The sequence below is a fragment of the Ursus maritimus genome, unplaced genomic scaffold, assembly GCF_017311325.1.
Source record: "Ursus maritimus isolate PB19 unplaced genomic scaffold, ASM1731132v1 scaffold_23, whole genome shotgun sequence".
Taxonomy (NCBI): domain Eukaryota; kingdom Metazoa; phylum Chordata; class Mammalia; order Carnivora; family Ursidae; genus Ursus; species Ursus maritimus.
In genome coordinates, this window is record NW_024424786.1 from 39,731,111 (window position 1) to 39,746,244 (window position 15,134).

Sequence of the window (15,134 nt, forward strand, 5' to 3'; positions counted from 1 at the left end):
CCAGGGGAGAGAGACGGAGGAGCTAGCTGGGCTGCGGTTAAGTCATTTATTGATTTTATTTCTAAAACCCACATAGCGCCACTTTGCCTCTTCCAGAGCTTCAAAGAGCTAATTAACCGCCCAATGAGCCCACCAGGGAAACCGAGCTTGTGGGGGAAGCAATGAGGTGAAGCCAAGGTCAAAGAGGGTTGCTAGGCCCCAGCCCTGCCCCCATTCCGTCAGTTAAGGACAAAGAGAAAAGATCATTCTCTTGAAGTTTAGGGCTTGGTTAGGGAAACCCACTGAACTTGCCTTGCTTCCGAGGCTCCGTTAACCCTGCCGGCCTGTAACAAAGTAAGCAGCACCGACAGTCCAGATAGGACCCACGCCACCGGCTTCCGCCCTACACAGAGCAGTGTCGGTCCCAACCTGAAGGTGGAAAGCAGCCCAGGCCAGTTGCCCCCACTGGCCAGGTGCTGGGGGCAGCAGGACCTTGCTGTCACGAACCCCCCCCAAGGAAGCAAAGGCAGCCAGGAAAGGGCAGGCTCTGCGCAGCTCCCCCAGGGACGGCACTGCAGGGCAGCGGCCGGGTAAGGACCTCACACCCTGTGCAGCCCTGATGTGGATGCTTCGGGGGCCCCAGACACAGAAGAACAAAACAGCATGAGACCGCCCCCGGAAAGAAGTGCTTACAAAGCACAAGGCGGGGCAATTTTCTTCTGCCCCCACCCAGCCCCACAGCCTGCGGTGCTGGCAGGCTGCAAGTCACCAGCAGAGAAAGAAAAAGCCACTTGGCGGTTTTAATTTTAGCTGCTCTGTGCCTCACAGGCAGGATTAGTTGGCTTGACCTTTAGTGCCGAGGCCTCCCTAGGCCCAGGGCCTTAGTCAGGTGGTAGCTTCCAGGCAGAGACCGCAACCGGAGCTCAGCAAACGAGAGGGTCCAAGCCCCAGGGAAAGGCCTTCAAAACAACAGGGACCAGGGGATTGAGGGGTGACGGGGATGGGGGTGGTGGTGAAGAACCTGGTTCTCGGCTGTGAACCAGTAAACAAGGGGAAGATGGTGGGACCACCCACACACTCAGCTTCCACCAGCAAAGCCACACACTGGGACACAGGCGGCAGGCTCCTTAATGAGCGTCCCGGGGGCTCCCCAGAGAGAACGGGACGCTGGGGCCAGGGGCTGAAGCAGGCAGGTGAGGTAACTTCGGAGCTGCTGCTGAGGGCACGGGGGTGTTCAATGAGGAAAAAACATGAAGAGACAGACCCAGAAAACCACACTGCTCTTTTATTCAATGGAACATCCAACCCCCTTTAACGCAGTGTTGAATCATACACCGAAAAAAAAGCCCAGAGAAATTTCTGCAGATAAACCAGTGAAGAGAACGCGCATTATACATTGTCAACATAATCACTCCATGAAGAGGGAAGGGGAGAAAAAAGTAGAACGAAAAACAAGGGGCTCAAACCCCTAGACACTGCAGAACATTCAGACATTTGGGATTAAAATAAAATTTGAAAGGAAACCTTCCAGGAAGGAGAGGAACAAATGGAATCTGAGGCAGCTCAGGTGCTCAGGGAGCATGAAGAGGACTCTCCAGGGTGGCAGACAAGCCCAGAGTGTCTTGGGTGGCCCCACCCAGCACTGGCAGGGGTGCCAGGATGGATGTCGGCCCTGAAAATTAACCCACTCCTCTACAGAGATGGCAAAGACAAAATGTCAAACTGACCAAAAAAAAAAATAAAAAAATAAAAATAAACCTCTGGGGTGGTCATGGCAACCTTGAAAATCTTAGAACCAAAGGACCCCCCCCCATAACCTGACATTAATGGCCAAAGCTTGCGCCTAAAACCATTTGCTCCCTCCTCTCCTTGGGAAGAGACCAGGAATGGAGAAAAAGGAAAGGAATCTAACTGCAGCGGAAGATCGGGGAAGAGCATCTCCTTGGACGGAGTCTGAAGAAAGGAACAGATAGGAAATAACAAAGGAAAAAGAAAAAAATTAATAAAAATGTCACGATATGGAGCCAGCGTGTTCCGATTCCGTCCACAAAAATAACTCAGGCTGCTTTGCCGAACCATCCTGTCCACCAGGGGCGCTGCTGAGGCTGTCTGCCTGGAAGGGTCACCAATGGGCGCGGAAAGTCCTCACTCTCATGGCTCGGGCCATCGCCGCCGCGGGGAGGGATCCTGGCGGCCCGGTTTGGGGAGAGGCAAAGGGAGTTGGGTGAGGAGAGAAAGAAGACAAAGAAGACACTCGATGCTACGGGGCGCCAGGAGAGCCCAAGCTGGCGCCCCTACTACCACCTGCCCGTTCCCAAGCGAGTCCTCAGTCGCTTGGCCCAGCCCGGTGCGTGCACACACACACATGCGTGCACACAAATCACATGCGTGCATCCCAATGTCTGGCTCCATATGGTGAGGTTCGGCGTGTGTTTAAACGAGACCAATTCTCTCTCTATATAATATATATTTTCTTAAAAAACCGAGTCTAGTTCTGTGGTGGAGGCGGTGGGGGAGCTGGAGGCATCCCGAAGGGCGGCATGCCCGCCACCCCCATGCCCATCATGGTGACAAAGTTAGAAGGGTCCATGGGAGGCGGAGGAGGAGGGGGCGGGGCATACATCATGCCGGCGGAACCAGGCGGCGGAGGCGGCGGAGGGGGAGGGGCCCCGGGCGGCAGAGGCGGCTGGACCCCGGGGGGCAGGGGCACCATAGTGGGGTTGCCTTGCATCTGAGGGGCTCCTGGAGAAGCTGCGGCAGCCGCCTGCTGCTGTTGCCATGGCGGGATGGACCCTGTGCCAGCGCTCGTGGTGGTAGTCGTCGTATCTGGGGTGGTAAAGAAGCCCAAGGTCACACGCGCGGGGGCACACCGCGGCTCTCTGCGGCTGCTGCCTTGGGATGGGGGGGCGAGGGGCGCCTGCTCCTTGCTTGGCATGCGGTACGGTGGTGGGGGGCGGGCGGGCGGGGCTGTCCTGGTGATGGGGAGTGGAGGGGTGGGCAGGACTACCCTGGGGTCAGCCTCGAGGTCTCTGGGCTTAGCAGAGTAAGCCCTTTGTCACCAATGCCCCTGGAAGGGCTGAGGGGAAGGTACCAGACACAAGAACCGGCTCTGACATCCCTCCGCCCATCCGCCGCCACCACCGAACGGCACATTCAACCTCAAGGCCACAGCTACTCTCCCCACAGCCCGTCCCATCCCTGCAGTCTCTCAGGCCCCAATCACATCCCTCTCCGCAGCATGCAGGCACCCTCCCCACCCCGGCCTTACACACAGGCCCGGGGCCAGCCAGCAGCCGGCAGCTCACACAGCCCAGCCCGTGAGAGCCTGGATTTCTGGTACTCTACCTACGATGGCAGGTTCCCTCCAGGTCCCCCCAAACTGCTCCCCAGACACAACCACGCCAAACATCAGCTCTCTTCCCCAAGACCCCCAGGGGCCACAAAGCCCTTTCTGCTTACACCCCCAGCAGAGAGCAGCATCTCCTCCCTGGGTGTCTGCCTGCCGCTGTGAGCTGTGAGGTTCTCTTGCTCCTCTCAGCCCCACCTCCCCGTCCCACCCACCCCCACGAGCCCAAAATATTCCACTCACTTTGCTGCCATGGCAAGGGGGTACTGGAAGCCATACTGCTGCTGGGCGGAGGGGGTGGCGGAGGCTGCTGCTGCTGCTGCTGCCATGGGGGAAGAGGACCAGAGGGAGGGGGCGGGGGCTGCCCACTGGGAGGCGGCGGCGGCGGCGGCATCATGCCCATAGGCGGCGGTGGCATCATACCTGCAGGTAGGTGGAGGCAAGGGTGAGGCCTCAGGGGAGAAGAGGGACTGGGGACACAGACCCCACTCCCAGGTCCAGGGCACACCCCGGAGTGAGCAGATGACAGGCCGCATTACCTTTTCCTTGATGCAGGCGATAGACCCCAGAGCCCACAGGCGTACTTCCCAGGTACTGATCTTGATGGAAGGAAAGAGCAGGGACTTAGCAGGACATTTGAACTGGTCAGGGAAGATGCCCCCACCGACAGTTTATTTGCTTCACACAGCTTGCAACCACTACTCTTCTAAGAACAGTTCTGGAACCTTGCCTTTGAGAGGTAGGCCTGTGTCTACCCCACACAGAAATCACTTCCTAAAACCAGGATGAAATCTTGCTCCTTCTGAAGCCCCAACCTTGGCAAAAGACCTGGTGCAATACCCAGCCACTGTGGGAGCTGCTTCCGGTTCACAGCAACCTGATGTCACCCTTGCTTATCCCAAAGCCCCAAGGTTTCTGGTCTGACACTTACTTACCCATTGGAGGAGGGCCGTGATGCCCAGGTGGGTGGGGGCCCTGGTTCATCGGTGGTGGTGGCGGCTGCATCCAAGGGGGTGGGGGTCCGTTAGGGTTGTGCTGCATGGGATGTCCACCATGCCCACCTGTCAGGCTGGGTAATGGGTGTGGGAAGCTGTGGGGGCCACCTCCAGGCCCACCAGGACCACCTCCGTGCATGCCATGGTAGGGCCGACTCTCTGAAGGGCCCGAATTCATCCAGGGTGGGCGGCTCTGGGTGGTGGACATGAGAGACTACGTGAGAGCGTTTCCCGCCAACGTCCCTGCCTGCGCCCCCTGCTGGCAACACTGTTCTTTCGGCTCTGCCAAGAGGACCGGAAAACACACAAGGACAGGATCTTCCTAAAGTGAAAGATCCCCAAACATCCTGACACCCGGAAGAACAATGTTGCCAGCCACGTCTGTCAACGTGCTCTACCCGAAGCACCTGGCCAGAGCCCCCAGTCTCTGAGGAAGAGAATGGGGGGGGCCAGACACTAAGAACCAGCCCCTGAAACTCACCGGTGGAGGTGGGTTGTTGGCGGGAGCAGCAGGCCGAGGTGCGCTGGCCAGGGGCGTGGTGGCGGGCCCAGAGGTGGAGCCCACAGATGCCGGCACAGGTGCTTCGCCCAGTTCAGCCATGAGGGACAAATATTCTTTATCCATCCGTGCTTTATCCTGAGCTGACTGGGGGTCACCAGGCCTGAAGGCGGGACGGGACATGGAGAAAGAGAGCGCGAGAAGGGAAGAAAAATTCGTTATTAGCAAGGAAAGTTCTATCCTGAAGAACTGACAGAGTTTTGAGGAATTCAATCATCTTTTCTAACCGTTCCTCAAAATCGTCTCATCAAGTCCTCGGTTCTGCACCCAGCTCTGCATGTGGGAGACCACGTGGATTTCTGCCACAACAGAGAAGACCGAGAGCACCCAGCCAGCCACACGATCCAGGAAAGCACAGGCTCTTCCCAAGAGCAAACTTTAATCAAATCTTACATTCCCAGTTTGAGGCAAGGAAAGTCTATGCAAGACCAGAGCACCTGCCAGGTTTTCCAAAGGAGAAAAAAACCAGAAAAATGTTGCTATCAAGTGCTGGATCAAAAATGGTCAAAAATCCAGATGGCTTCTGAAACCAATCCTAAGCAGTAAAAGGTAGTTAATACTGAGCCACAGTGGAAACATTTGTAACTCAGGATGGAAATTTCTAGTTTTCCTGAACTCAAGGACGCGCCACAAAATACAGGTGCTCGCACGAGATACTTCTAATCATTCTGGGCTTTAACATTACACCATTACAGACCACATTCACATAAGGAAGCTTCTCTCGGGTCCAAAGGTTAACAGCAACCAACCAACATGCTCAAGAAATGTCTTGAACACCACAGGCTATAAAGAAACCACAACCCCAGGCTCTCACCTTTGGAATTTGCAATCGGAAGCAATGTGTCCAGCCCCTCCACACTTGGTACACACTGTGGTATTGGTAATGCTGCGTGTCTCCGAGCTCTGCCAGGGTCTTAAGATCCTGTCAGGAAGAGGGGGGGAAAGTCATCTCAAGGGCTATGGCCAAGCTTCCTACTCCCACAGGTTCTTCAGGTTTGCACACTCTCTCCACTCTAAGCCCATCACACACCTATTATCATCTTCCCGAAGGGTCCCATTCAAGCGAGCCAACTCCCGAAGCTGCATCTTCCGTAGATCATTCTGGTCCTCAGGGGTCTCAATACCCTGCTTCAGTATGTTTCTTATCTAGTGGAGATGCAACGGGCACAGTTATGTAAAGCTCTAGGGCCACCATAGATTTCTAGAAAGAGGCTTCCTTTCTGGCTGCCTCACCTGTTCCACAGCTTTCTTCACATTCTCCATGGTGTTGGCGGTAACTAGGGCATGAAGTGGCTCATCTTCTCCTGGCAGCATCTGGCCATCCTTGCGGCCAACTTTCCCTTCTTTGACAGACCCCTTCCCCCGGATCATAATCTTGGCATTACACTCCTTCTCTATGTTCTTCAAGGTGTTCCCTCTATCAGGGACAGAAAAAATTGAGTTGTTAGACTTGACAGGCAAGTTCTGATCACGCTGGCAGGAAACCGTGAGTGCGAGAGTTAGATTTTCCCACCAGGAGCTTCACGATCTCTAAGTTAAGGGCAGCCACACCAATCCTCAATATGTGAGTTCTCTGCAGTAAAATGGGGTTGAAGAGATTTTCCTCACAGAAAAGTGTGAACTCCCACCAAAAGCAGGAAGAAGGTAAGCCATCAACGGCACCCAGCTGGGCCTCAGACCGGGATGTCTCAGTTTCTAAGGAATCATGTAACCCACAGGGTAGCAGTTACTCACCTGGGCCCAATCAGCAGCCCCACAAAGTTGATTTCTGGATACTCATCTTGTGGAATCATTACTTTATCGCTCACCCGTGTTGCTGGAGGTCTAAAAAAGAAAAGACTCATAGACTCTGCATGTTTCTGAGAGAGGACACAAATAATCCCCAGCTCTTCTAGAACTAACCCTGCTACCGTGTATTAGCTATACATGATTTGAGGATAAGAAGAGCGACGTTAGTACCAAATTAGTACCACACGTGACCTGTACATGCCCTTGGCCTGGACAACCTAGGCCTTCTGCTTACTTGTAATCTGCAGGCGGCTTGAAATCAGGGTTGAGGGCAACCATCTCCGTGATGAGGTTGTGCCGCTCCTCTTCAAGCTTTTTGCGGGTGCGGAACTCGCGGGTGTTAAGCCGCTTCCCCTCGCTATTGTAGATGGGCTCAGGGGAAGGGGACCTGTGGGAAACAGACCACTATTACTGCTCTGCCTTCACTTTTCTCATCCCACATGGGCTAAAATTAGTCTTCCCCAGCCCCTCTGCCTCTCAGACCCTAACACAACACTCTTCGGAGGAACCGACCGTAACGTGTGCTACTCAAGATCGTGTGGAATGGGGAGATGAAAGCTGGCTTAGCATGAGGGGGACTGCGGTGTGTGAGAGAAAGAAAAAACAAAAGGTCTTGCTTCTAAGTGCTGAGAAGAAAAAAGTCTGTCCTTCTAGGGGAAAATCTTTGGACTGTAAATGGCAAGGACAGTATCATCCTCTGGAGTCTTCTTGCCAAGTATGAATTTTTCATTTTAAAAAACTGTACAATATTACAACTTTATGAACCACGGAAACCCCAAGTTTAGGTAAAATGTGAACTCTTGCAGAGCTCGTGCCCTATCAGGAAGAGTGTCTGCACCCCTGCCACATAGGAAGTATGAGCTCTTTAACCCAATGCAACTGGGACTCAAGGCTGCTGCAGCTACTTGGCCCCACAATGGAGAGAGATGGTTCAAGGCTTCGTCTCTGCTTTTCCTTCAATGGCCTGGCTGGCTGTGTCCAAGGCCCAGGAGTCAACCTGTTTTCTGGCTGTTCGAGGTTGGGGAGTCTGGGTAGAGAAAAACGTTAACGTGCTAAAGCAGCTTCTGCTAGAGGCTGCAAATGCAGATTTGGTCAAGTACTTGTCTAGGGTCTGGACCTGCAAACGGCAAGGGGAAAACCTAGGATTCTCCACCAGAGTTTACAAGTCCAGAAAGCAGATTTTCTCTCTCTCATTTATTTAAGGAGTAAAATGCTGTTGCTACAAGTAAAAAATAGTAATGATAAAATGGTCAGTTTACCACAGCTGGATTTTGCGGTAATAAAAAAAAGAGAAGTTACACTCCTAGAATTCTGAGTTGAGATTACAAAAAGGACCATAGCTTGATATTCTGAATGAAAATTTAGTAGCAGCTGCAAGAAGGGAAGAGACCATGTGGATCAGGTTATTAAAAAAACATCCTGAAAGTAGTCAAGACTCCTATACCCTTGGTTTAGTTGAGAGAACCTTGCCTAGTTGGAGAGCAAGGACTGAACTCGGCTGCTCCCACTGTCTTCAGCCTAAAGGGAACCATGTCATACCACGTTACACACACGATGGAATAAAAGGTCAGGTTTGTTCATGGCTAATGACGGCTAAATGACACCTCCGTTTCTAGCATTTATATAAACTGTTAACACAATCCAGTAATAGTGAACAAAAGCAAACATACCCCAGCTCATTAGACTATCATCTTACACATTTAAGTCTACAAGAGATTTTTAAAACATTTTTAACTGTGCAACTTAAGCAACATCAAAATAGCATAGTGGCTTAATATTGAAAATACACCTTCTTAGGAAATAACCTTAGTAAGGTAAGAAACTCATGCAGTTCCCTCCAACCTGGGCTCAAAAGCAAAACCAATCAGGCATTAGGCCCTCTTTCAAACTGAATACAAGGGAGAAAAAAAAAACTGCTCTGGTTGTATTTCTAACATGCTTGACATTTCTAATTCCCACCCCATAACTGTCTAGAATTAAGCATTTCTGGCTAACCAACCAAACAAGGTTTACCAGTACCAAATTGGTCACTTAAAAGCCTCACAACAGTTTAATCTCTTCCCAAATTGTGGATGTGAAAAGGCAAGAGCTAGTATTCTAGAGGTTAGATTGGCCCGACTTCTTCCCTTGAAATAGGCATCATATAGATCAACTAAACTCTAATCCCGTTTCTCCAGGAAGCAAAGGTTTGGTTAAAAATTCAACCTTTTGAGGAATTGCCTGGTAACCTGTTAGACATATTATTAAAGGGAAAAAGGCCAAAAAATGCACTCAACAGTTGTGGTCTACAACCTACAATGCACATCTTGAAAAAAATAAAAAAATAAAAAATATATAGAGAGAGAACACAACACAACCCTCCAACCAAAATCTACAGATAAAAAATAATAAATTTCATTAAGTAAAACTGAAGAGCCCATATGGAGAGATTAATTTGTTTCCTGGCAAAGGGCAGCAGAAGATGCATAAGTGAGTGGCTTCTAAAACCATTACATCATCTTCCTGATTTAACAAGCCATTTATTGGGTAATAAAAGCTAAAAACACTACTTTTTAAAGTGAAGTGTTTTCAACTATGCTGCATGCACTAAGAGCAATTTCACAGAGAGGGAGGCATACTGCCTGCCCTTCTATTAAATGGACCAGACTTTAGCTGTTCGAAGTTCAACCAGCCAATAAAATTTCTGGTTAAAAAGTTCATTTCCCTCAGACTTTTTACTTTTCAAAGGTGAGAGAAATTATAAACTGAAAGGATGTGACCACAGCTGTTTGAAGACCACACTCTTAAAAAATAAACGTGATTTAGATAGGGTTGGTTGCTAGCCTTCCCAAAACAGGCGAGAATATTCTGGCCCCTCCCAATATCCCCAGGCAATGGCCAAGGCGGAAAATTCACTGGCAGTGAAGGAAGCTGGTTAGAAATCTCATCTATTTTAAAACCATCTCAAAACCATGAGCAGGAAGACTGCAGCCAACGAGCTAACCAGACTGAGCTTCTGGTCTACTCAAATTCAGTGATGCTCAAAAATATCCTTAATCCCTGCACCGTGTACCTGTGAGAAAAGCTCTACACCCTGGGCTTTCGACCAAAGCAGTTACTGAAAAGGCTGGTTAACGGGCCACCTCACTGCCCTACGGGCGGGTAAATCAGGTTAAAATCTACATGCTTACCAACTGGAAACCAAGTTGTCCATTTTCCTGTAACTTTTTATTCTGCTAGTAATTAAGTTCCATTCCAATTTTCTAACTGACGACTGACCATATAGATTGCTAATTAAACCCTAGGCCCCAGAATGGTCAGAGTATTTTCAGTCGTCTTACTAGGATTTCATTGAACTGACACAATATGTTGCCACCAGTAAAACGTATTGAGAAAAAGGTAAAAGCGTTACTGTCAGCTGGTTAAAACTGTTTCCCAACCTGTCCTCAGGGTTAGGGGGGATGCCCAGGTCTCCTGTGCGCAGTTTACGAGTCAGGTCTTCTATCTGCAGTTGCACTGGAAGAAACCAGGTTAGGAAAGAAAAAAAAAAGGATGGAAAAAAGACAATGTTACCAAAAAACATCTCAAATCTCAACAACAAGCATGAAGAACTCGGAGACTTTGAAAGGGACGATTGATCAGTGAACACATTGAGGCAAAAACCCCCAACCACCTATCGGCAGGAGTCCATTTACATCTATAGGTATTTTTCGCTTCAAAATGGTTATCACTTAAGGAAGCAAACAGTTTGTTGGAAGAGGGGTTAGCGGTATAGACTGTTCACTAAGGCTAACATCAAAGCAATTATTAGGTGTTTCACCTCTCCCTCCCCACCAAGACTTGCTATACAATTGGCACCCAGAGCAAACCATGTATGTTATCACCAATACCCTGTTCCCAACCAAATTACTTTGAGGGCAGGACTCTTGAGAGTTTATTTTTCTTCATTAAATATTAAGCATAGCCCAAAATGAAATCCAATTAACATGGGACAAGGAAAAATACCAGTTGAGCAAAGATCATTTTCATTGATACCAGGTTCAAAATTCCTTAAACACATAAACATTTAATAACCAATTCAACACCTCATAAAAAACCTATTATACACACTCCTTCTGTACAACCAGATCCGTATTAGTAAGGATCTCCCAATACCTGTTGCTTTTATTCGGCTCTTAAGTGACAATCCATATACCTTAATAAACCAGTAACTGAGACGTTAAGAAGTCTGTTTTCAGACTTGCTCCTCATGAGGGGAGTAAAAGTAGGGGATGTAGAAAACAGAAAGTGTAGGTCAAGGAGAATGTGTGTGGCCCTCAGACCTTGACAAAATGAGGCTGTATGTGAAAAAGAGAGGAGGGTTTCACAAAAGTTCAATGACTCCAGGGAAATGTTACCCGGGTGACTTCTCAAGATAATGGCATGTGTAGAGCCAGACCACAGTCTTCAGCGAGCTGAAGAACCACCTGTTTCTTACCTTCGCAGCGTCTGAGAGTTGTGAGCAGGCATCTCTAATAAGGGCAAGTCTTACTAGGTTGGGTTAAAGTTGAGCTGGCTCCAGAACAGGATTAATGTATATCTAATCCAAGATACCCTTCTGATTTTAAATACATCCCACAGGGCTATACCACATACCCATTCCAACTGCAAAGAACTGAAAACCCACATTCATATCAAGAGAAGATACTGGGGGCAATTACAAAGCAGTGTGTACCATGAGAGACAGAAGATGAATTAAGATAGGATACGTGGATCATTAAGCTCTTCTATGCCAGAAAATTTCTGACTTGACAGGCAAGTATTAAGCTCAAGAATTCAAGGTGGAAGTCTGCTTCATGGAGGCAGGCAGCCCTCCTAACTGAACGGTAGGGATGTGGGGTCTGACCTGAGGATATAGCTGGCACTTCAATCAAAAGTTTGTGATCTTTCTTGGAGCTAATATCTATACTGGCCTCTGCTTTGGCCCCATCCACTTTTGATTATAGCGCTCAGTGCATTAACTCCCTGCACAGGAAGAGAACTGGAGATGTAGAGGGTAAGTCTGTCTTTCCCCCTTTTCTAAGTCTGCTTGTGTTCTTGGAATGTCATTCCACTAAGGACATTTCCACAAGGTTGTAAAGACCCAGGCCGATCTAATGAGACAAGGGGGTGGGTGGAAGTAAATTTGAACAGTGGGGAAAGAAGAAATATTAGTACTGTGAAAACAAGATAAACAATTCCAACACCTCAGAACTCTCAGCAATTAAAAAACGTAAGAGATTACAATCCTCAAGAATAACGCATGGCAGCCTTGAAGCTTTTTATCTGTGAAGGATACAGCCTCATTGGCCTAGGCGGCCTTTGCCCTAATTTACTCCAAAGGGGATGTTTATTTGGTTAGTAGGAAATGTTTATCAAGTGAACTTTTTGGAGACAGCTGCAGATACATGAATAAAGGTGAAACTTGCATTAAAAACCTTGTATTTAAAAAAAGGTAATTTTGAGGTTAACTTCATTTACACTGTGGACAATTATTGTTAATTCTTGAAATTTCCCAACAGTTAAGATCTTTTACCCTACCACCTCATTCCATATCCAAGTAGTACCCCTTTCCCAGCAGAATTCTTTGATAGTAAATAGTAAAAGAGCCCTCGTTTTAAGACAGCTCTCCAAAGACCAACCAGAAAAGATGCTGAAGGAAAGGTTAAATTCAACAAAATGATAAAAAAGGGTGCACTGTTCAACACTTTCACGACAACTCTTTGATTAAACTGAGTTTCTCTTTTCAGAAAGTACCTATAAAAAGTAAAAAACCACATATGAAGGGGAGGGAGGAATATGAAATAGTGAAAGGCCATGCTGTGAAAAAGGTACTTAGTTTATAATACCTGCAGTGTTCTCCACTGGGGCCGTGTCCAGAGAGGCAGAAGACACTCACCTCACCGACTGGCAATGAACAGCAGCTGAAAAGGGCAGGGTGGGGTACTGGACTGGGGACTACCCTCACTCCTAAGTGGGTCCCTCTACCTTCCTGGCACTCATGGAGAACACTGCTGTTACGAACAGACCAAAACAAGGAGCTTCAAATGCAGGACTTACAGAGTAAAAACTGATGAGTTATGTCAAGTCGTGAAAAGTACACCTGACCATACCCCATCTCAAAAGAACAAGACTTTAAGGTCTCAGGCTTACGACACATAAAATGTTGCTCAGAATAAATCGTAACAATCTGAAAACGTATTCGGATGCAGAACGTGTATTTACCTATATAAGCTCTTTCTTGTTCCCGAGTAAGTCCAGGGGGGATGACTGTAGGCATTCCCGGAATCACCGTCTTCTGTTCCATTGTATCTTGGTTCCAGCGGCTCCTCTTCCGCTTCTTACTTGGGAAGTCTAAAGGCAGATAAAGTCCATCAAATGCAAATATAAACCAGCAAACTAACTACCAACAGGCAGTTAAAGTATTTATGATACTAGACACAACCTCGGGAGACTGGGAAACTGAGAACTTGACCTAAAATGTAAATGGCGAAGAAATGAACACAAACCCAAGAAATCAGAAACACATGGCTGTCACAAGAGTACCTGGCTCTGGATCCGAAAAAGGTAACATTTCACATTTATGTGTCCAGAAAAACTGTGAAGTATGTAAACAAGCAAACACATCTTAATGCCTCAAGTTCCAGACATGTGACATCAACCAGAAATGTTTTTAAAGCCCCAGGGGAGACAAGGTATACTGAATGAACAGACCTTGGTAAAGCAAGATTGGGGAAACTGCGGATTCTTCTCACCTCCACTCCCCACCAGTCACCTTTCTAAAAGGGCCAGAACACAACCAAAACTATGCTTTACTAAGTGAAAAACCCCAGTTCTTCTACAAGATTACTCTTTTCTTCAGAAATTTAGCCAAGATAAGGATTCCATTTTCCTGGCCCACTAGACACTTAACATCTGAACTTCCAGAGGAAGTATCAAAAGTCTGACAAAGAAAAAGCTATACAACAGCAGCCAAATCCTCCTCCTCCGATACATAAACTCCCTACACATCTGGTACGCACATCTGGTACGCACGAGTCAGTTCTACTGCCCGGGGAGAAACCCCAACAGCTAAGGTGAGGCATATCAGACTTCTCTAAGATAAATGGAAACTAGGAAAAAATTCCTTCCACCCAAAAGTGCATCAGACCCAACCACACGCTGAGGATTTTCGACCTCTACCTTTCAATGTAGTGAAAACCTTGCCTTACTATGGAAAGAAAAGATACTGCTACTTTTCTGCCTTTGGGACTTCTCCAGAACCAGGAAGGAGGTACTCCACGTCATCAGTTGACCCTTTCACGCTCTCATGACATGCACACCCACCACCCCGTCCACCAAATCAACCCACTCGACACCCCTCTCCTATACCAGGGTCTGGAAAGCAACATAGACCCCCGCCAGATTATAGTCGGGCCACAAAGCCCGGCCGCTACACTGCGCCTGCGCACAGCAACCCTCCGCTCTCCCCGCCCCCCACCCCTTACACCGCGCGTGCGCACTCGGGGCCCGAGAACCGGGCCGCGCACCCCGTGGCGCCTCCGCCCGGGGCCTCCCCGTGCGCGCGCGCCCCTGCCGCGTGCAGCCGCCGTCGCCGCCGCCGCGCGCCCCTCAGGCGGCCGGGCCCGTCCGCGCGACGCCTCTCGCGCTCTCTCGGCCCGACTCACCTCCTCCGCCGCCGGCCGGGCCCGGCTGCTGGTCCTGACGGGGCGGCTGGGGTGGCGGCGGCTGCGGCGGCGACACGCGCTGGTAGAGCGGCGGCGGAGGGGGAGGCTGCGGCGGCGGGTACGAGGAGCCCGGGGAGGGCGGCGGCGGCGGCGGCTGCTGGGGAGGCGGGGGCGGCGGCGGGGGCGGCGGCGGGAGCGCCGCGAAGGGGAAGGCCGCGGTCAGGGCCCCCACCGAGCCCACGGGCGGGGGCGGCGGCGGCCCGGGCACCAGCAGCCCCGCCCCAGGCCCGGGAGCAGGCGGTGGCCCCGGCTCGAAGCCCCCTTTGGGCCCGGAAAGGGGGGGGAGGCCGGGGGGGCCCAGCTTACCCAGCGGCGTGGCGTTCGCTCCGGTCGCCATGGCGCCCCCGGGGACCGGCACCGGCGGCTCCTTTTAGGCAGCGGTGGCGGCTTCTTCTTCGCGAACCTTCCGGGGGGAGGGGACCTGACTGCGCTGCCGCGGAGCGCGCGGAGCCCGTCCTCTCACGCGGCGGGCGGCGGCGGCGCGAGACGCACAAAGAGGGAGGAGAGAGGGCGCCGCGGGGGCGGGCCGGGGGCGATGGGTCCGAGCCCTGGATTGGGCCGAGCCGAGGCAAGGGGTCGAAATCAGCGGCCTCCGATTGGTGGAGCCTTAGCCCTCCTCGATGCACGCCGGGATTGGCCGGACCGTTAGGCCAAGCGAAGAAATGGCGGCCGAGCCTGGCGAGCTGGGAGGTGTCGCAGCGCGCACTTCATTTGTTACTGCGCGAACTGAGCTCGGAGTCCAG

General features: G+C 50.5%; 1 protein-coding gene across 9 annotated transcripts; it reads right to left on the reverse strand.

Moving 5' to 3' along the window:
* Window positions 1-1,246: 1,246 nt before the first annotated feature.
* SF1 (splicing factor 1) lies at window positions 1,247-14,883 on the reverse strand. 9 transcript variants are annotated; one of them, XM_040639323.1, is made up of 14 exons: window positions 14,698-14,883; window positions 12,890-13,018; window positions 10,087-10,162; window positions 6,903-7,055; window positions 6,614-6,703; window positions 6,113-6,296; window positions 5,910-6,025; window positions 5,694-5,801; window positions 4,802-4,982; window positions 4,261-4,513; window positions 3,865-3,924; window positions 3,569-3,748; window positions 2,601-2,805; window positions 1,247-2,166 (listed from the first exon to the last, which is right to left on the reverse strand). In XM_040639323.1, the coding sequence occupies exons 1-14, from the start codon at window positions 14,726-14,728 to the stop codon at window positions 2,037-2,039; spliced, it is 1,896 nt and encodes a 631-aa protein (XP_040495257.1). In that variant the 5' UTR covers window positions 14,729-14,883; the 3' UTR covers window positions 1,247-2,036. The 9 variants fall into 9 exon arrangements, with proteins under 9 accessions (XP_040495257.1, XP_040495256.1, XP_040495259.1 ...); XM_040639322.1 differs by having other exon boundaries at window positions 4,261-4,534; XM_040639325.1 differs by having other exon boundaries at window positions 4,257-4,534.
* Window positions 14,884-15,134: the final 251 nt, after the last annotated feature.